Below are 20980 nucleotides of genomic sequence, written 5' to 3'. Positions count from 1 at the left end.
GCAGCTTTTTGCTAAATTTTAAATTTTTTCACACATAATATAAAGTTGATTTTTTAAAATACTTAATAAAATTTTGCAAACTAGAATGGCAAATAAAAAGTTATCTTTAAGAAAGAATACAATAAGCATTAATAAATAAGCATAATTTCTAAGTTAGAAAAAGAAAAGAACAATATCGATTTGATTAACAACATTTAAAATAATATAAAATAAATTGTAAGCTTAATTTCTAAGCATTAATAAATAATCCTAAGCATTTTTCAAACATTTTGTATACTTTTAATATTACGTTAGATAAGTATTTAAATTTTTGAGTAGATTCTTAAATTTTTGATTTTATATCGATTGAATTTTTCGATTTAAGTTTTAAATTTTAAATTTTAGATATAATAAATCTTTAAAATGTACAGTTTTGTATTTGAAGGTCAATGAATTATTCAACATTTGCACTCACGTAAAATTCAATTTTTATGGTTTTATTAGAGATATAAGTCAATTTTATATATAAATAAATCAATTATCAACTAAATTTTTTTAAAAATAAAAGTTAATATATCATGGACTTATTAAGTGCAAAATAAAATATCAGCTAGACAAAAAAAAAAAAAAAAAATCCATGAACTATTTAACATATTTAAAAAATTTAGAAATCAAATTAACTTAACCTTTTGCCTAAAAGAACATAAACATAGAAGTTAAAATTAACATACCATACTTGAGAGATCAACCGACATGTCGAGTAGAATTATATGGACCAGGCGCGGCGGTCGTGGTCTCGTACATTAGAGTTCAGAAGACGACATGTCGACAAAAAGGCAGATTCGGTGACCTCGTATGGATTTTGAGTTGGTGCGGAAGGAGGAGCCCTAATTGCAGAGATTCGCCAGCTTCCGAGTTAGAAGCTCAAAGGGCCAAAGGAAGATGGGGAAGAAACAGCACAGTAAAGACCGACTTTTTATTACGAAAACTGAATGGGCCACCGAATGGGGTGGCGCCAAATCCAAGGGCTCTCAAACCCCTTTCAAACGGCTTCCTTTCTATTGCTGCGCGTAATTCCTCATTTTTCTCTAAGTTTCCACTTACTGATCATTCTTTTTCCTATTCAGAATTGTTATTTACTTGTTTTCCATGTATCTCTCCTGAATTAACTAACAGTTGCAGTTTAATGGCAGGCTTACATTTACACCCTTTGAGGATCCTGTATGTACTGCCGATGGCAGCGTGTTCGAGATTATGTAAGTCTTTTAAGATTCGCAGTAATCTACCGTGTTGGGTTTTCTTTTCTTTTCTTTTCTTTGTGTGTGTGAAAATAAGTAATTTCATTGTTCTTGAATTCAATATTGGAACTCGGATTCAGGAATATCATCCCTTATATACGGAAGTATGGGAAAAATCCTGTTACTGGAGCTGCCCTGAAGCAGGAGGAACTAATTCCGCTGACTTTCCATAAGAATTCTGAAGGTTGGTATAGTTTTTAAACTTAACCATTTTGTTGCCTGGAGAAATCATATGAATGAATAAGATTCCTGGTTTTCAAATTATTCTTTGTTTTGGTTATGTTATAGGTTTTTACCAATGTGATTAGAGTCGAATGATGTGTTTCAAAGTTCAATATTTCTATAATTCGGAATTATATACTTTGGAAGGTCACGTTTTTTTGTTGTGGATAATCCTACTGCATTCTCACTTTGATCTAGGCGAGTTTCAATGTCCTGTACTAAACAAAGTTTTTACGGAGTTCACTCACATAGTTGCTATAAAGACCACTGGAAATGTCTTCTGCTATGAGGTATGTCATATTATGTGGTGCTCTCATTCTCAGTGAAGTTTTCCTTCTTCTTCTTGAAGTACTTGGTGCTGACACTCGATTTTCCTGATATTTCCACCTTATAGGCAGTTAAAGAATTAAATATCAAAACGAAAAACTGGAAGGAACTTCTCACCGATGAACCATTTTGTAGGGAAGATATTATAACCATTCAGGTAAAAGGGTTCCAGAGTTTGTAAATTTTCAACTATTTCTAGACCTGATAGTAAATTTCATTTTTATGCACTTTCTCAAACTCAGTGCTGATTTTCAGAACCCTACTGCGCTTGATAGTAAGGTTCTCCTGGATTTTGATCACGTGAAAAATAGCCTGAAAGTTGATGATGAAGGTGAGCCACAAATCATTTTTGTTTTTTGTGTTAATTCCATCCTGCGTATTCTCCTTGACTCACTTTACTAACTTCCATTTTCTCCAGAACTTCAGAAAATGAAATCAGATCCAACATATAACATAAATGTGTCGGGGGACATCAAGCAGATGCTTCAGGAACTTGGAACCGAAAAAGGAAGGCAAACTGCACTTCATGGGGGAGGTGGTGGCAAAGCACAAAAAGAAAGGGCGGCTGCACTTGCTGCAATTTTAGCAGCTAGGTCGCGCATTAAAGAGGATTCCAAAGAGAATGGAAAAGGAGAGGATAAACCTAAGCAGGGATTTAGTATTGTGGATGCTGCATCTGCCTCAGTGCATGGAAGAAGTGCAGCTGCTGCAAAAGCTGCACCAAGTGAAAAAACTGCTGCTCGAATTGCGATGCACATGGCGGGTGAGAGGGCACCAGTAAATGCTAAGATGGTTAGTTGTTATCTTCAATTTATTTTTAGATCCATTCATTCATATTTGTAACTCTTTATATGCTTTTTCAACGATCAAATTGGATCTTTTATCCAAAAATACGATTAAATTAGAATTCAGGTACTTGTAGTTATAATATTGAAGTCAAGGCCAGTACTCACTTTTTAATAGTTTTTATAATAATTTTTGGCATCTAAATGATTTATTAACATAAGTTGTTAACACATCTAAATGATTTATTAACATGTTAACACAGGTAAAGAGTCGTTACACTACTGGTGCTGCATCCCGGTCCTTCACATCTACATCTTATGATCCTGTTACAAAGAATGAACATGAATATATCAAGGTCGAGAAAAATCCAAAGAAGAAAGGATATGTACAGTTGCATACAACACATGGAGATTTGAATATTGAACTACATTGTGATATTGCACCAAGGGCATGTGAGAATTTCATTACACTTTGTGAAAATGGTTACTACAATGGAGTTGCTTTCCATAGAAATATTAGGTAAGATGGTACTGCCCACTGCAGTTTAATAATGATAATCTGATTATTTGGCATATTTACACGTTGAAGATGTGATGGTGTAGGAATTTTATGATTCAAGGTGGTGATCCAACTGGTACTGGGAGAGGCGGTGAATCTATATGGGGAAAGCCCTTCAAAGATGAGCTTAACTCCAAGCTGGTTCATTCTGGACGGGGCGTTGTCAGTATGGCAAATAGTGGTCCCCACACTAATGGTTCCCAGTTTTTTATTCTTTACAAATCTGCCAATCACTTAAACTTCAAGCATACTGTATTTGGCAGTGTTGTTGGTGGGTTGACTGCTTTGGCAGCAATGGAAAAGGTTCCCGTTGATGACAACGATCGGCCCCTGGTCAGTTCAATATTATTCTTGCAATTCCAGACTTTTCCTTTTTAGTGTCAATCAGATTTCCAGTACCTGTCTCTGTCTTTGGATGTGATTATATCCCCTTACCTATTTTCACTGGACAATAGTTAAGGATCCTCCAATATAAAGTTCAATTGAGTCAGTTATGTGTGTGTGTGGTAGCAATTGAGCATGTTAAGGGATACATCGATGTCTCTATGGCGTGATAGCAAAAAGTTAGTTTGTTTCTTTCCAATGTGTGGGGATTAATATCCCCTAGATGATTCAAAGTTATATCCTGCCATGATTAACCCACCACCTAACACATCTCATCTTTCTTGTGCAGGAAGAGATCAAGATAACAAACGTCACAGTTTTTGTGAATCCATATTCAGAACCTGATGAAGAGGAAGAAAAGCAGAAAGACGAAAAGAATGTGGATGATGAAGAAAACGTTTGTCACAACCTGATGACTTTTAGTGGGGCTTATATTATTTACGTTTTGTGTGAAAAACTCTTTTGATGAGCTCTGATGAGTATGTTTGTTTTCATTTCAGGATAAGGTTGGGTCATGGTATAGTAACCCTGGCACCGGTGTAGCTGAAGACGGAGCTGCTGGTGGCGGTGTAGGGAAATATTTGAAAGCAAGGAATGCCCAATCCAAGCCCCCTGCTGTTGATGCTACTCTAAAACAAAATACCTCAACCAAGAAAGCTACTCTAAAACAAAATACCTCAACCAAGAAAAGGACAGCTGCAGGAGAATTCAAAGACTTCTCTTCGTGGTAAGAGTCCCATGATTGCCAATTTAGAAAAGGGCGTATATTTTTCATCTAGGCCTTGAGTCACTGTTCTCTTTGGTGTTAAAATCATACAAGTTATTGAAAAGGGGAGTGTAAAAAAGGGTCCTTTTGACCTTTTGAGTAGAGGAATCCATACATTACCGACCACAAAAGTTCATTTCACAAACTCTTCAGTTGTAGATTATGCCCCCTACCCCCGGACTCCTCCAAAACCCAAAGAGAAAGGAGAGAGAAAAAGGGATTTAAAGCAGAATTCAGATATGAGTCCTCTTTATCCGACAGTGCTGTAAAAATCAACTGCCAGATGCAAGAAATGCTCCTCGTCTTCCAAAATTATTTGTTTTCCAAAGCTGTTTTCTCCTGTTCAACGTATGGGTCTGGAAGTAAAGAGAGAACTGTCAAAAAATAGTCTGCCTGTTGTGAGTTAGTGAAGGAGGAGCACTTAAAACTTCTCCAATTAGTCATGTTTGGATGAATGAATACTTTTCTAGAGAGATCTATATTTCCACCGTACCCAACACTGCTAAATTATTTTGTTCACAACTTTGCTGTTGATTCCGTGGAATCTTACTTTGGTCATCATCTGTTGCTGATTGCTCTCAAGTCCCAACCTAATTCCACTCTTTTTGGTCCACACAGAAAGACGTATTTTGAAGTCATTTGGTAATTCATACCCTGTTCTTGTCTGGTTGTAGGAGACGAATTCTTTGTTGAGTTTTGGTAATTTTTATAGTTTTCATATAGTTACCAAGCTTCAAAAAGATTTAAGTTTTGTTTATTTTAGTTTCTAAGTTAAAAATGTTACACCTTTTACATCAGACAGAGTTTAGTTTCAGTTTGTTATATAGGTTTAAAGATTTCACAATTTATATAAGTTACTATGATCTAGACCACGTCTTTTTGTCATATTACGACTATTTAGGTTGAAGTAGTATATCTCATAAATAGGTGCGATCTAAGTCACAAAAATATATATTTAATGGTAGAGAGAGATATGTTTTGGAAAATTATGTTTTTTGTTTTTTGTTTTTTTTTTAAATCCCATAAATTTTAGATTCTTCCCTCTTCAAACAGTTATAATGATCGGAGTCCTTAACAATGTAAAAATTATCTGATATATTAATTATAATCTTCTATCTTTTTTATATGTACATAAATAAACTATAAATTTTACTTATAGTGGAGAAAGATTAAAAGTAAACATTAGGAAAATTCAAGAATTAAAACGTAAAATCCTTAAACATAAAAGACCAAGCAGGAACTTAAAATGTAAAATTGTAAGGGTAATCTAAGCAGCAATAGAATAAAATGAATGGTTAGCCAAATTTAAAGCTTTTTTTAGGGAAAAAAACAACAAGAAAAAGAACCTTAAAACAGTTTTTTTTAGGCAATGTTAAAGTAAAAGAGAAATATGTTTGTCACTTTTGACTTCTTTTGGGGGTTTGTCGCTGTGATAATGTTAGTATTATAGATTACATTTGTACTTAGGAAGGCAAATGATAAAAATAGCTTTTGACTTAGCTAATAGCTCCAATGTTAAACGTAGCTTATGCACGTAATTGCAATATATATTATAAATTAATTAGGAATATGATAACTGGAAACTGACAAAATTATGATGTGTTAAAAGATAGTTGGTTCAACTAATGGAGTAACCAAAATGTTAATTAATTGTTGATTAAATATAATCCAGCTGATTTGGATTTGATGATTGAATGAAACCAACCAAACCTTTCCTTTGGTTTTTTTTTTCTTTTAGTTTATTTCATGGGTTTATTATGTTCTATTTAATTTATTTGAAAATTTTCTGCCATGCTTGTTGGGAATTTTGAGAATTATTCTAATGTTACATTTTTAATTGTAAATAATTAGTTAACGTATGACATTAGTTTTCATAGACAGTTACAGTTAAATAGTGTTTGATGAAAAACTGTGAAAAACAAACGTTAATATTTTATTTCAACTTGGCATTCCTAGGTTGTTAATATTTTATTTCAACTTGGCATTCCTAGGTTGTTAAAGTAGTGTGGAAGCTCATTACATATTTTAGAAAGGATAAGAAGATAGATAAATGTGTATTTATCGATATCTCCACTCGTACAATATCAAATATTAATTTTTTTATTAAAATTAATCGCATATTTTTATCGTTTAAGAAAAAAATGTATTTATACATATATTTAGACATAACAAAATTATTGTAAATTTTAAAATTGTTGAAAATATTTACGAAATATAACAAAGTTTCATATTATATCGATGATAGACACAAGCTAACTTCTAGCGGTGTCTAAAAATGATAATTGATAGATATCGATAAAAGTTTATCGATGTCTATCATTGATAGGATTTCAAAATTTATTGTATTTTGTAAATATTTTAAATGCTTTTGCTAGGTTTGGAAATGGCTCGAGGAGCAAGCAAACCTTTAATTTCTTTTCCTATTAACTTATTCACAATAGTTTATAAGAAGAACGTTGAAAGATTGTTATTTCTTTATGAAAATTATGAACTTTGGTTAATAATTTCAAGTGTACAATGAGACCACTAAAGGAATTATTGGCCCATCAAATACCAAGAATAAAACGTGTTGAAAGATCGATTCTTCCATTTCATATATTGGAAATATATGTTTTTAATAAAAAGCATCTAAAATTCATTAAAGTAACTTCAAATCTTACTGGCTAATAGAACCATTTTCATACTACATATTATATAACATTGAGTTTATTCTAACAAACACGAGTAATTAAGACTTTCTCTAGTTCATTTAAATATTATAAAGTATATATATATATATATATCTAGAATACTGGCCTGCTACATATGATATTGTAGTTGTCATGTTGATATTCAATAATTTCATCTTAATTTAACATCTAATTTCATACTTAAATAAGGATACCATTAACATCTTATGATCATGTAATTAAAATTATATGGAAGTTGATGAGGTAAGAGTTGATCGCCACTTTGATAAAGATAATAAATTGTAATGCTTAATTAAGACAAAGTTTCTGTCATGAGCGATGCAGTGAGATTTGTTTGTTCATTGTGGTTTAATAAATTCTTTTTATTTCAATGAGTATGAAAAATGTTTTGGGTCACAAAAGCATTATTTCAAATTAAATTTGTGAAGAAAAGTTGTTGGGTTTACTTTTAAATAATGTTTTGGTTGAAGAGAGCAGTCGTCAGCATGAGAGTCTTCCCATTTGCCCATTTACCCTTCAACTAATGCAATTTCATGTTTTTCTCACAAACAATTATTGTTTTTGCTCAACTCCCAAATTTTTTACGCAAATTTAAATATCTTCACCTTTATTTTTTTTAAATCATATATATATATATATATAATACATCAAATGATTGCTTTCAAATATAGCAATAATTTGGGACGGAGGGTTTAAAATCAGAATCTCATATCCACGAGTGGTTACATGCATGAGTTGAGCTCCGCTTGATGTAAACTATAATCTCTTATCCATTTATAATTTGCCATATTTTAAAATATTTCAAATATATATTTTTTTAAAACAATTACTCTTATCACTATTATTATTATTATTATTATTATTATTATTATTATTATTATTATTATTATTATTATTATTATTATTATTATTATTATTATTATTATTATTATTATTATTATTATTATTATTATTATTATTATTATTATTATTATTATTATTATTATTATTATTATTATTATTATTATTATTATTATTATTATTATTATTATTATTATTATTATTATTATTATTATTATTATTATTATTATTATTATTATTATTATTATTATTATTATTATTATTATTATTATTATTATTATTATTATTATTATTATTATTATTATTATTATTATTATTATTATTATTATTATTATTATTATTATTATTATTATTATTATTATTATTATTATTATTATTATTATTATTATTATTATTATTATTATTATTATTATTATTATTATTATTATTATTATTATTATTATTATTATTATTATTATTATTATTATTATTATTATTATTATTATTATTATTATTATTATTATTATTATTATTATTATTATTATTATTATTATTATTATTATTATTATTATTATTATTATTATTATTATTATTATTATTATTATTATTATTATTATTATTATTATTATTATTATTATTATTATTATTATTATTATTATTATTATTATTATTATTATTATTATTATTATTATTATTATTATTATTATTATTATTATTATTATTATTATTATTATTATTATTATTATTATTATTATTATTATTATTATTATTATTATTATTATTATTATTATTATTATTATTATTATTATTATTATTATTATTATTATTATTATTATTATTATTATTATTATTATTATTATTATTATTATTATTATTATTATTATTATTATTATTATTATTATTATTATTATTATTATTATTATTATTATTATTATTATTATTATTATTATTATTATTATTATTATTATTATTATTATTATTATTATTATTATTATTATTATTATTATTATTATTATTATTATTATTATTATTATTATTATTATTATTATTATTATTTTGTTAAATATCATTTTCGTCTGCAAACAAAACAATCCTTACATTTTGATGTGTAATTATTCAATTTCAACATATTATAATTTAATTCATGAAAAGTCTTATATATTAAACTTACTTAATTATCATTTTTGGTTTTACAATAACTTACCTTTAGTAGTTTTAGGAACAAATTTAACCTCTAATTAATCACTTTATCAATTTAATAAGAAATTTTATTAAATCGTAATACTAGTTTTAAAGATAAAAACTAAATTATTATAAAATTTATGAACTCAACGGATTAAAATGTTACAAATTTAAAGATATAAAAACTAATTATTACTAAAGTTAAAGAAACTAATTCTCCATCATCTTTTCATTTATTATTATTAATCTTGATTTTCCAACCTATATAACTTTAGTCGTTGTAGTTTGATTTTTTTTTTTTTTTCCTATTAGGAAATTAAAGATGATATATTTAGTTTAACAACGTCTTTACCCCTTAATACATTTAAAGTGATTAAAGAAAAAATTGAGAGTGGAGAGGAAATGAAAGAGTGTTTATATATGGCTTAGGAAAACGCCATCACCATCAACCACTTCTCTTATCTCCTCTACGCCATCTTCAACTCATTTAATAACAACAAACCATGGACCTATCAACCAGCAACTAAGGGTTAATAATCAACATGCATATGTTAGTTTACAATATCACATTTTCTTTTCCTAAATGATAAGAACCAAATTATTATAATTAATTATATCACTACTTTAGAAGCAAATAGATGCAAAATTCAAACATCAAGTTTGTCGTTTTCAAAACTTTAGAAACTAAAATAGAAACAAAATTAGAAGTATTGGGAGATAAATAGAAACCAAGTCAAAATTTCAAGAACTACCCATGTTTTAAAAAGTGAATAACATCTCTTATATATGAAGAAGTTTGATAGATATATAGTTGGGAATCATGTCTTTATCATACATGGCTTCTAACATGTAAAAGTTTTCGAGTACTTTTGTGCAATTCTAATTGAAAAAATATGCCCTTTCTAGTAAAAATATTCAAGTAAAACATATAAATTTAAAAAATTTAGTAAGGCACTTCTTTAGCCCCAAACAAAATAATTACATAACTAAAGTACTAATTCAAACGATAAAAATCCAACCAAAAAAACTTTGTGGGAATAAATAAAATTCAACATATAATTGATATAAAGAGTAGAAAATTACAAAAAGAAGAGGAATAATAATGGAAAAGAGGAAAAGAAATGAGATGAGTGCATTGAGAATAAAGATTGTTTTTTGTGCGAGTATGAAAGAAGATAGAAAATGGGTTATGCTTAGCAATGATGAATTCCTGGAAAAAAGAACAAATTTCTAAAAATGAAGGACAACAGATACCAAAAATGGAGTTGACCTAATCATTCATGCAGAGAATAACAATACATATTCTCACATAGATTTTTTTCAGCCATCACATACACACGCAAACACATACAACAACAATAATAATCTCTAATATACAAATTCATGTCTACGGAAATGGAGATTCCAATATATATATATATAAAATAAAAAGTCCTATATAACCTAGAGAGAGAGAGAGAGAGAGAGAGAGAGAGAGAGAGAAAGAGAGATAGACAATATTTCTAGGTAAATGGGGGTGGGGGTTGAAGATGGGGGAGAAAATGAATTGGAGTTAGGATATTGGGACCAAAGAAGACAAAGAAGAAGAAGAATGGTTGGGGCTATTTGGAGAAAGAGTCTAGAGTAATAACTGGAAGAGATTTAGTAATATAGTTTGGGATATTTGAAAAAGAAAAAACAAAGAAAGGATTATTGGTAAAATATAATATTAAAAAATGGAGATGATGAGGAAGAATAAAGTTATTGGAAAAGCATATGGGGCATGAGAATATATGTATTGGTAATAGAGTAGTATGTATATATGATTATAGTAAAAAGAAAAAGAGATAAAAAGAGAAAAAAGTGGAAGAAGTTAGAATAATAATGGCAGAGTTTTGGAGAGGGATTAGGAGGCAGAGAAATGTGAGTGTGGCTTTGGTAAAATGATGGTGGGTTTGATGATGGTGATGCACGCCGGCAGCTTTTCTTTTTTAATTTTATTTTCTTCTTTCAATACCCAAATTCCAATTGGCACGCCTGCCTCCACTCAACTTGGTGTAAATATTAACTCTCTCAAAAGCTAATTCCACTAACACCATTAATGATCTAGACGTGGTTAACTTTTTCATCTTTTTGTCAGACCCAAACAATTCTATTTCTAAAAAACCACTACTCCAATCCCCTTTTTCTCTAACTTTACTACAGGCCTAACCCAAGCTAGAGAGAATACAGAATCATCCCAACAACAACAATTTTAGTCAATATCTGAGAGTATTTATCACATTATTATTTGAGATTAAGCCCATAAAAAGAATATCATATCATATACACCTTCCATAGCCTTTGAACCTTTGAAAGAGGGAGAGAGAGAGAGAGATTGGGAAAAAAAAAAAAACATTTTTCAGCTTCTTCTTTCATCGATTACACCAAAAGGAGCTTTTCAAAATTAAAAAAAAAAAAAGGAAGAAAGAAACCCCAAGACCTTCCTTCCTTCCTTCCTTCCTTCCTCGTTCCTCCCATCTTAATAATATATCCACACACACACCATACCTTAATTTCTAGCCTTGAAGAAACATATCTTCTTTACTTTCCGTCCATTCTATACGATTTTTTTTTCTTTTTTTTTTCTTTTTTTTTTTTTGTTTTATATGTCCAAACAACTAAAGAGATTCGGAGTTTTTTGATGTGGGTCTTAAATGGATACCTTGTTTCGGCTTGTTAATCTTCAATCTGATCAACAATCTTACAATTCCAGTAGGAGTACTAATTCAAGCAGTTCTAGATCTTCTAGACAAAACCAATACCATCATTACCATCAACAAGAAGACGAAGAATGCTACAATCTTCTCATGGATGACGAAGATTTCTCATCGTCTAGTAATTCTAGACAATATTATAATAATAATCCATACCATCCTCCTCATCCATCTTCTACCACTACCCCAACTCCTCCGCTCGATCAATTCTCATTCCTTTCACCTTCACCGGATTTCAACTTCGAATTTTCCGGTAGGTGGGCCCCTGATATTCTCCTTGAAACTGCCAGGGCTATTTCTGACAGGAACAGCGCTCGCGTTCAGCAACTCATGTGGATGCTAAACGAACTCAGCTCTCCCTATGGAGATACGGATCAAAAGCTAGCTGCCTATTTTCTGCAAGCCTTGTTTAGCCGTATGACTGATTCCGGCGACCGTAATTACCGCGCTTTGGCATCTGCTTCTGAGAAAACGTGTTCATTCGAATCAACTAGGAAAGTGATGCTCAAGTTCCAGGAGGTTAGCCCTTGGACCACTTTTGGCCATGTTTCTTGCAATGGCGCATTAATTGAAGCTTTAGAAGGCGAATCGAAGCTACATATAATCGATATTAGCAATACCTATTGTACGCAGTGGCCTACTTTGCTTGAAGCTCTAGCTACTCGCACCGACGATACGCCACACCTCCGTCTCACGACGGTGGTTACCACCAAGCCGAGCGGTGGAACCGGAACTGCGGCTTCTCAAAAAGTAATGAAAGAAATTGGTACAAGAATGGAAAAGTTCGCTAGGCTTATGGGCGTACCTTTTAAATTCAATGCGCTTTACCATTCTGGTGATCTTTCGGAATTGGACATGGCGAAATTAGATATTAAAGAAGACGAGGCACTTGCGATTAACTGCGTCGGAGCTTTACGTTCTGTGGCGGCGATTAACAACCGTCGAGATTTCTTGATTTCGTCTTTCCGTAGTTTACGGCCGCGGATCATAACGGTGATTGAAGAGGAAGCGGATCTCGACGTTGGGGTTGATGGAATTGAATTTATGAGAGGTTTTCAAGAATGTTTGCGGTGGTTTAGGGTTTACTTCGAGACATTGGACGAGAGTTTCTCGAGGACGAGTAATGAGCGGTTGATGCTCGAGAGAGCGGCCGGTAGGGCAATCGTGGACCTAGTGGCTTGTTCGGCGGCGGAATCGGTTGAGAGGCGGGAAACGGCGTCGCGGTGGGCTCAGCGGCTGCATGGAAATGGATTTGGTCCAGTGACGTTCAGCGACGAAGTGTGCGACGACGTTAGGGCGTTGTTGAGGAGATACAAGGAAGGATGGGCAATGACACAGAGCTCGGACGTCGCCGGAATATTCTTGACGTGGAAAGAGCAGCCGGTGGTGTGGGCCAGTGCATGGAGACCTTGACCTTCGCTACTTGAAATTGGATCATGGAAATGAAAATGGAAATGGTCGGGGTTTGGTTCGGTCGGTTCGGTTCGGTTCGGCTCATTTTCAATGACTTTTTGCACGTGTCTGAAGGATGGGGGAGTTTCTCGGTTTGGCCGTGTTTGTTGGGGAAGATAAAAAAATTAATTATCTAATTTGAGTGATTTTAATAGAATTAAGGTACATTTAATTTCTTGATTTGTCATTATTTTCCCTCTTTTATGATTTTTTTTTTATTTACATAATTACCATTTCAAACTTATAGAAGCATCTTCATGGGTACAACGCATCGTGTAGAAGGAAAAATTGATGGTGATTTTTTAAATGATATATGTAAAGTTAATGGTAAGAGCGAAATGTTAAAGGAATATTTTGGTACGAAGAAAATTAACTTCAAGAAATTGTTAATCATTCCAATATGTGTGTTGATTTTAATCATGTTATTTTATCCTTATTGCATGCTTCCTGAGAATTGAAAGAAATCGCTTTTGAATTTAATTTCTTTTCACAAGTATTTTTAGAGAATGACTCTTTCCTTCCATAAACCGTAAGATAAATGAAAAGGTAATAACAATCCATTTCCATTCTTACTTAACCCCTAACCTTAAGCAGCTGACTTTATAATTGCATCCAAAACTCCAATTCAGGTGCATGTAAACAATAATATATTCAAGGAGATTGAAATAAAAATTCTCTATTTTCGTATGATTTTAAATGTCAAATTATTGTTTGAAGAAATCTAATTACTAATCAATTTTTAGTAATTTTAAAAAATGGGGGAATGGGAGACTGAATTTCGAAATTCCAATTTTAAAAGAGTGCTTGAATTGATTTCGACTATTAAAAAAAAGTTGGAGATGAGAAATCAAATCATTTTAAATAATATCTTATCCAGGAGGCTAAGTTACATTTTCTTTTTATATGTTATAAAAAAAAGTGTAAGATACTTGGACTGCATTGGAAATGGACCACTTTTATAGAAACATAATTAAAACGAAAAGTTTCCCCACGATAGGAAGAGAAGAGAGGTCCAATGTTACAAGTGGAGTTGGTGAAGCAAGGAAGGGATTAAATGATAAAAGATGATATCATGAAGCAAAATGGCATTAAGAAACAAGTTGTTAAATGGTATTAAATTGGAAAGTAAGAAAAAGAAGGTATGGGGTATAGGTAACTTTGAGCTTAGGAGGAGGAAGGCTTGGAATCTTAGGACGGCCGCTAAGTTGAGCTGTCTCTGGGGGAATCTCTTGCAAAGGTGTTCACCCCATTAGTGGCACAAATGGGTTGTAGTGGCCCTCATGCTGTCTTTCAATTGCCTCTCTATCAATATATATCTATTCTCTTTCGAAAAGTCTAGGATCTTTCATTTGGGAATTGACAGAGGAAGGGAGGAGGGTCTTCTGCTGTGCTGTTTTTTTCTTTTCTTTTCTTTTCTTTTAATCCCTCAGTTTTCTTGGTTTTACAATATGGCCCCCACTAAAGGAGAAAAAGAAAGTTATTTCCCCAGTGATGCTGATGGTGCTTTTGGCCCATCATGAGTGCGTATTTGATAAACTACGTTTATATATAATAATAATAATATACCTGAGCGGCTGAGCCTCACTTTCTCTGGCTAGTCTTTTGTCATTCGAACTAGCCGTGTTATGAAGAGTGAGGCGAGGATTAGCAGCCAGCCACAGAAAGCTACATGCAAAACTTCTATTTCATCGTTGACACTTAAAAGTCTTCGCTTCACGTCGCATCTTCTCCTCCAACACATTCTATAAAAAGTTGATGTGGGCTGGTCCATATCGTGGTCTTAAAGCTGCTCTTTCCATTATATGCCCCCAATTGTTACTTTTCAGTTTTCACTTCATGGGACCGAAACCAATAATCTCCTTCACCACCACCACCACGTTGAAAACTGGCTCTCGGTTTCCTTTTCCTTTTCCTACTTTTGTTATCAACTGTGGAATAACCCCCACCCATTTGAATAGTCTGTCGTCTGTCAAACGGCACGAGTCTCTTCATGGGCTGTGCAGGCTATGCTTCCTTTTTGGTCCCAATTTCCTCAACTTCAATTCAATCTAATTAACCAAACTGATTTAGCCAATCTCAGCTTCACCACTAAAGGGTAGCGTAAGCGTTGTCTACTCATTCATCATTGACAGCTTGCCAGTTTCGAAAACGTGATACAACCATATAGGTTCAAGCAAAGTCTTTGCCTTGTCTAATTGATGACGTCGATCTCCATTACATTGTTCTATTTCTCTCTCTATTTGAGGGTAGCAATGTTGTAATGAAGCTAACATCATATCACCCCACTCTCTGTCCTCTGCACTGTATAGGCTTCGACACACAAACTGTAGAAGTCCAAGCACCAGCCCAAAATCCTTTCTTTCCAACCCAACTTCTGAACCAACCATAAAAATTGCTCCAACTGCATCCAAAATGTGGTGATCTCTTTTCAAAAATGTGACAATCATCTTCAGAAATTTCTTAAATGTGGAAGAATTATGTTTGTCGAAAGAGCCATCCCCGTCCTCCTCCTCCTCCTCCTCCTTCTCAGCAAAATCTTCACTTGTATTAGAAAGTTCAATCTTTGCAACGATTGATAACCATGAGGGAAAATAGAGTTTGGTCTGCTCAAAGAGGTTGATGTGCGCCCCCTCTACTTCAACAGGTCTCATTATGCAACTGGCTCCCAACGCTAAAATCAGATCAGGAAACCAAGACTTCGCCACTGCAACAAGACGTGCTGCATAACCAGACCCCAAGTGTACTTCAATTAAGGCAATCATATCAATCAAATTATGGCTAAGAATTGAAGTCTGTGTCAAAGCGGAACCTTCCACACATCTTAGTACTTGATTCAATAACTTGGCAGCATAGGTCAACGAGCTCTTTAGACAAAGAAAGATTTCTTTCATTTCCACATTGAACTGAATATCTTTATAAATCTGTTGACATAAAATCGACATGATGGATTGCATATACTCTGACACGAATTTCAAGCACAATTCATACTTTTGTGAAAGAAACCCCATGGAAATAGCATCGGCAATGAACTTGAGGACTGCTGTAAGGTTCTTCACCTGCTTCAGTGTCTTTTCTGAAGCATCAACACATCCTACATGAATAACCACAAACGTCAAAAGCAATTTGTCATTCAAGTTTATAGAAAATCTATATGCTAAAAAACATAGCCCAAAATCCAAGATTTTACTTCAAAGTTGAATCCCGAAACAATTAGACACGTGGAACTTTTACATCGTCCCCACAACTAAGTAGATATTGTCATTAGACCTAACTTAAAGAATAGGGAAACCTATAAGATCTTAATATATTGAGTTTATACCTGTGATTACCAAAGTTACTAAAAGTAGCCAAGATTGTTGAAAACCCAGGTTGAATTAATGACCAATTAACCTTTGAAAATCAAACTGATATTACTAGGATTAATACAAGAATCGTAATAACTGGGACTGTGTGAAATAACATTAAGGAGTATCAGGGCATCTCAACCTGCCAACTCAATGCTAACAAAACAAATACTTCGGACTTCAGGCATTATTTTGATTTGAAGTATTAGTTGAGCTAGTCTTGCACTCTCAAGAGTAGAATTTACAAGAGAATTGCTTACCTCCCTGAAGGGAGTGAGATTGATTTTTTCTAGATTCATTCAGCTTTCGATTTGCATGTTGAGTTCGTTTTCCATTACCTTGCTTAGCTTCATCAGGGGAGTCATCTGACACGTACATTTTCTTAACACAGTCAAGCAAGTGATCGAGCGTCTGCTCCAACTTTTCCTGCAGAAGATTGATAGGAATTGGGAGTCCGTTAATACAGATTTATATCATAAGGCTAAAAGTGGATCAAATAGTTCAATTGAAATGCCCCCCGCCCATTCAACTTCTCATGCATATTCATGTACGATAATTTCCAAAAGTTGAAACTACTGAAACAACGTAATAAGAAAGAAACTAAACTCTTCCCTCATCTAGGATAAGATATCATAATACTTGCAATTTTCGTCAAACAGGAGTTATTTGATAATATTATATTATCACAACTTTTGAGTGATTAACTGAACAGCTAAGCAATTTAAGGTGGAAGGGAAAGAGATATGGATTGGAATATATATCTAAGGAATCAGAAGGCGCCAGACACAGTTCATCCTATTATCCTAGAGAAAAGAAGATGCTACTTAAACATGGTTTTATTGACTAACACTAAATCAGCACTTGCCTGTGAACTACAAGAATTTGAAATTTTATTCTTTGTTCCACTATTACTCGGAATGTTTTGGCTGACCCTCTGAAAAGACATGTGCAAAGCAAGAGATGCATATGCTAGAACGGGAGATACATCCATATAGTCATAATTGACGCATTGCACAATACTGACTTCGCAGATGACCTTTAAACTTTGAAATATGGTCTCTATAGTTTGGCAACTCAATAAAGCATTCTTTGTCTTTTCATCTGAAAGCAAATCTTTAACTTGCCACAACACTCCTACTGCAACAAAGTAGTCTTCTTCAAAGGCTACACACTTTTTTCCACCAAAATTCTTCAGTCTAGATAGTACTTTTCCTGATAATTTGCATTTCTTTCTCTTTGCAGAGGAAACACTGAGTTTCGGTTTCTCAGTTCCAAATCTAATGTGGCAACGATAAGCAAATTTTTGTAGTATCAATGACATGGCTTCAAACATAATGTCCAATGCATCACAAGCCAGGAAAAACCTGTGGCATGACCTCACTTCAGCTTGCTTTTCTATGTCTTCGGATAATCCACGACAGTTTGTAATTAATTGCATGCACTCCTCAAGAAGATCCGTAAAATCATCGGGAGAGAATGAGGAAACAATGTTGAATAAAGAAGACCGAGCACACCTGGATTGTGCTACAGAGAGCAAGCACTTCAATTTTTCAGCAGTGAACAGATCTTTGAGATCGAACTTGTAACATGGCTCCTTCGAGATGCAGCTGCAAAGGTATTTGGCAGAAAGTAGTAAACCATCGATGTAACTTTCATCTAGCTTAGCAGAGGACGAAACTAAATCAATTAGTGTTCTAACAAGTTGCACAATGGACTTAAGAGATGCCCCTTGTGATGCAGCAAATTCACAAAATCTTGCTCCAGCCATGGGAGATCTTCTTATAAGAGTTATGCAGCGACTGCATGCCTCTTCAATTGATACTTTGGTGGGGAAATATGATGGCATCAGCAATCTAGTAATTTTCTGACTAATAATGGGTTGATCGTGTGCAAGTACAGTTAACAATACATCTAAACTGACCACCTGCAGAGAGTTTCAGCCTTTCAGGGATACATTATAGGAAAAAACACAACTTTGCAGCATTTTTACTAGAAAAATAGTTATAGGATACCTATACCTTATTAAACTGGAAATCACGAACATCCCTGATAAGGAGGAGGAGATCTGCTAGAGCTACTCTTACCAAAAGAGCATTGTCCAACATCAGGTGTCCCAACCTTGGCAAGATCACTTTTAAAATCTCATGAGATTGGGGGTTCCCAAACAAATAGATTACGCCATTCAGTGTTGAAAGCCTGACTTCATTGGATGTATCATGTGACATTTCATCAAAAATTTTGGTAATGATCTTTGTGATGGTTATTGAAGGGATAATTTCCCAAAATAAATAAAGAATGCGACAACAACCTTCAACTGCTACAACTCTCACATCTGGACTTTCATCCATGAGAAGTTTTTCTATTAAAAAGAACTGTCTATCAAGCAATGTGTCCTTCAGCTCTTTTGTAGCATCAGGATTTTCAAGAGGAAACACATCCAAAAGTAGATGCAATGAATTTTGACGAACATTTGAATTTGCAACCTGGCCAAAAATTCAACAGTATGATAAGATCCACGTATTATTATATTAACCAAAGCTTGATGCATAAATACGTCCAATTATAAGCAGAATCCCTCGAGTAAACTACAATATTAACTCCTTGTCGTCAAAGTTTCACAAGCACGGTTACATGCTTATGTATCTTTTGTCCCTCCAAGAACCATGAAAATTTAACATTTAAATTTCAAAGAAGGCAGCATGATTTTTAATTTCAGCTTGTGAGAAAGATAATATATTAAATCATTTTTTGGGTGAAAAGCCCACTTTCATTAAATCATGAATAGATTAAAGAGTTTAAGCTATTAAATAGGACAACAGACTATGAACTTAAAACCTGCTTCAACTGAAACCTTGCTAAAAAGCCTAAAAAACTATTACGAATTTACAACCAAAACCTTTTAATAGTAAATGCAAGTGTTCAGTCTATTCTAAAACTCAGTATTTTAGTTCATCTTCTAAACTGTTTACTAAGAACAAGATGATGAATGTGGAGTCGACTAAGGAATTTCAGAATGTTACAGCTCACAAGAACACAAAAAAATGAGAGAAATACCTGCAGCGATCGAAATATAACAGGTTCAGTTAGACGGAAGAGAAGCTTCTCAACACCTTCTACTGTTCTCTGGTTTATAAACCCTCCTAAAACCCTTCTAATTGAAGCACCGAACGCGCTTGTTCTCGCATGTATAGCACCCTCCACCAAACCCTGTAAAAATCCATTTTCGATTTCAGCTCGTGTATTTTCTTCAGAATTTCGCCAAGCACGAAACACAATGTCTCCATACGCCTCCAACATAGATTTTCTCCCAAACGGAATTTGGGATCGAATAACTGCCAGTGCTTCCTTCAATAGCTGTCGGCTTAAGCCAAAAGTATACGCAACGAACCGACGACCATCCTCAGTTTTCAAATACAAAGGAGCAATAACGCAGCGAACTAACAAAAGTTTCAAATCTTCAATACTCTCGTCTTCATAATCAAACAAAGAAAATGCCTCCCGAAGCATATAAACCTTGTGCACATCCACCTTCTTCTTTAGCGTCAACGACCTTGAGAGCAGGAAAGGGAGCGACTGAGAGATCAGTGATTCTCGCCCCGGCAAGTCCTCCTTCCACCATTCCTCGCACAAATTTGCAATCTCCGTAGACAATACTGAATCCGACTCGAATAAAATCAAATTATCGTGCAAGTCCCGAGCACACGGCAGTAAATCAGTCAGAGAAAATACTCTTTTCGGGTGCGAAATGCATAAGAATACAATGTACGACAGAATTTCAAGCTCACTCAAAACTTTCTCTTTTCGTAAGTTCAAATTGGATTCATCACTCTCTAAGCCTTCAAATTCCCGACTTCTGCAATGTCTCGAAGATCGCCGCAGACGTTTAGTGGAAGGAGGCTGCGGAGACTCGGAGGGGCTAGGGTTGCATTGTGGATTAGGGTTAGTGCAATCGGAGCCAGTAAGATTCCTAAAAGTTGCAATTGCGCGAGAAATAGAAACTTCTAGGGCAAGAGGAACAGACAAGGAGTGAGCAGAAGAAGTTTTTAGGCCATGAATTAGGGTTTTGAGCGTGTGCTTTGACGACTTGAGACTTAGTTTTACGGCAGAGGAGACGAATTCTTCCGCCGATGATTCAAGAGAAGAACGCAACCTCTTCTCCATAGAGAACAGACTGAAACTACAACTACTTTCTCCGCTTCGAAATGCCTTTCTGCTATATTTAGAGTTAAAGTTCTTCCTTTGCCTTCAAACAAAATAAACGGAAACTGAAACTGAGCCAAAAACTGTCACTTACGTCCGTCCTGCAATTGGGGAGCATTGCTTAACTCTCTGCGTTTCGGAATTCGACGGCGTGAACGGAGAAACGATGGCTACGACGGTCCATCTCATTCGGCTCTGGTTTACGGTTGCGGGTTCTTCTTACCAATCGTCACGCCAA

The 20980-nt window shown here is 33.4% G+C and overlaps 3 protein-coding genes across 5 annotated transcripts; 2 read left to right on the top strand and 1 right to left on the bottom strand.

Annotated features, from left to right (window-relative positions):
* The first annotated feature begins 719 nt into the window (after window positions 1-719).
* On the top strand, window positions 720-4878 carry LOC103484851 (peptidyl-prolyl cis-trans isomerase CYP65). 2 transcript variants are annotated; one of them, XM_051088787.1, is made up of 12 exons: window positions 720-1049; window positions 1173-1235; window positions 1358-1461; window positions 1698-1789; window positions 1894-1983; window positions 2082-2157; window positions 2245-2618; window positions 2875-3131; window positions 3215-3503; window positions 3844-3951; window positions 4055-4197; window positions 4231-4878. In XM_051088787.1, exons 1-12 carry the CDS (start codon window positions 922-924, stop codon window positions 4283-4285), a joined length of 1779 nt encoding a protein of 592 aa, XP_050944744.1. In that variant the 5' UTR covers window positions 720-921; the 3' UTR covers window positions 4286-4878. The 2 variants fall into 2 exon arrangements, with proteins under 2 accessions (XP_050944744.1, XP_008440388.2); XM_008442166.3 differs by having other exon boundaries at window positions 4055-4878.
* A 6311-nt stretch (window positions 4879-11189) lies between these two features.
* Window positions 11190-13465, top strand: LOC103484850 (protein SHORT-ROOT). Its single transcript, XM_008442165.3, has one exon. The coding sequence runs from the start codon at window positions 11687-11689 to the stop codon at window positions 13157-13159; it is 1473 nt and encodes a 490-aa protein (XP_008440387.1). The 5' UTR covers window positions 11190-11686; the 3' UTR covers window positions 13160-13465.
* Window positions 13466-14263: 798 nt separating this feature from the next.
* On the bottom strand, window positions 14264-20980 carry LOC103484848 (uncharacterized). 2 transcript variants are annotated; one of them, XM_008442163.3, is made up of 5 exons: window positions 19597-20980; window positions 18561-19025; window positions 17408-18466; window positions 16803-16968; window positions 14264-16289 (listed from the first exon to the last, which is right to left on the bottom strand). In XM_008442163.3, the coding sequence occupies exons 1-5, from the start codon at window positions 20701-20703 to the stop codon at window positions 15310-15312; spliced, it is 3777 nt and encodes a 1258-aa protein (XP_008440385.2). In that variant the 5' UTR covers window positions 20704-20980; the 3' UTR covers window positions 14264-15309. The 2 variants fall into 2 exon arrangements, with proteins under 2 accessions (XP_008440385.2, XP_050944743.1); XM_051088786.1 differs by having other exon boundaries at window positions 16881-16968.

This window comes from Cucumis melo, chromosome 8, assembly GCF_025177605.1.
Source record: "Cucumis melo cultivar AY chromosome 8, USDA_Cmelo_AY_1.0, whole genome shotgun sequence".
NCBI classification, from domain to species: Eukaryota; Viridiplantae; Streptophyta; class Magnoliopsida; order Cucurbitales; family Cucurbitaceae; genus Cucumis; species Cucumis melo.
Note: the sequence above shows the minus strand (reverse complement) of the source record. Positions and strands in the feature narration are given on the sequence as shown.

Bases quoted from the DNA above. Each gene is read 5' to 3' on its own strand.
- LOC103484851 (XM_008442166.3), top strand. From the start codon at position 922: ATGGGGAAGAAACAGCACAGTAAAGACCGACTTTTTATTACGAAAACT. The intron at 1,236-1,357 runs GTAAGTCTTTTA...ACTCGGATTCAG, and splicing joins GGCAGCGTGTTCGAGATTAT to GAATATCATCCCTTATATAC. The intron at 3,132-3,214 runs GTAAGATGGTAC...GTGATGGTGTAG, and splicing joins GCTTTCCATAGAAATATTAG to GAATTTTATGATTCAAGGTG.
- LOC103484850 (XM_008442165.3), top strand. From the start codon at position 11,687: ATGGATACCTTGTTTCGGCTTGTTAATCTTCAATCTGATCAACAATCT.
- LOC103484848 (XM_008442163.3), bottom strand. From the start codon at position 20,703: ATGGAGAAGAGGTTGCGTTCTTCTCTTGAATCATCGGCGGAAGAATTC. The intron at 16,969-17,407 runs GCAAGTGCTGAT...AATCTTCTGCAG, and splicing joins CAAATTCTTGTAGTTCACAG to GAAAAGTTGGAGCAGACGCT. The intron at 16,290-16,802 runs GTAAGCAATTCT...TTATTCATGTAG, and splicing joins ATCTCACTCCCTTCAGGGAG to GATGTGTTGATGCTTCAGAA.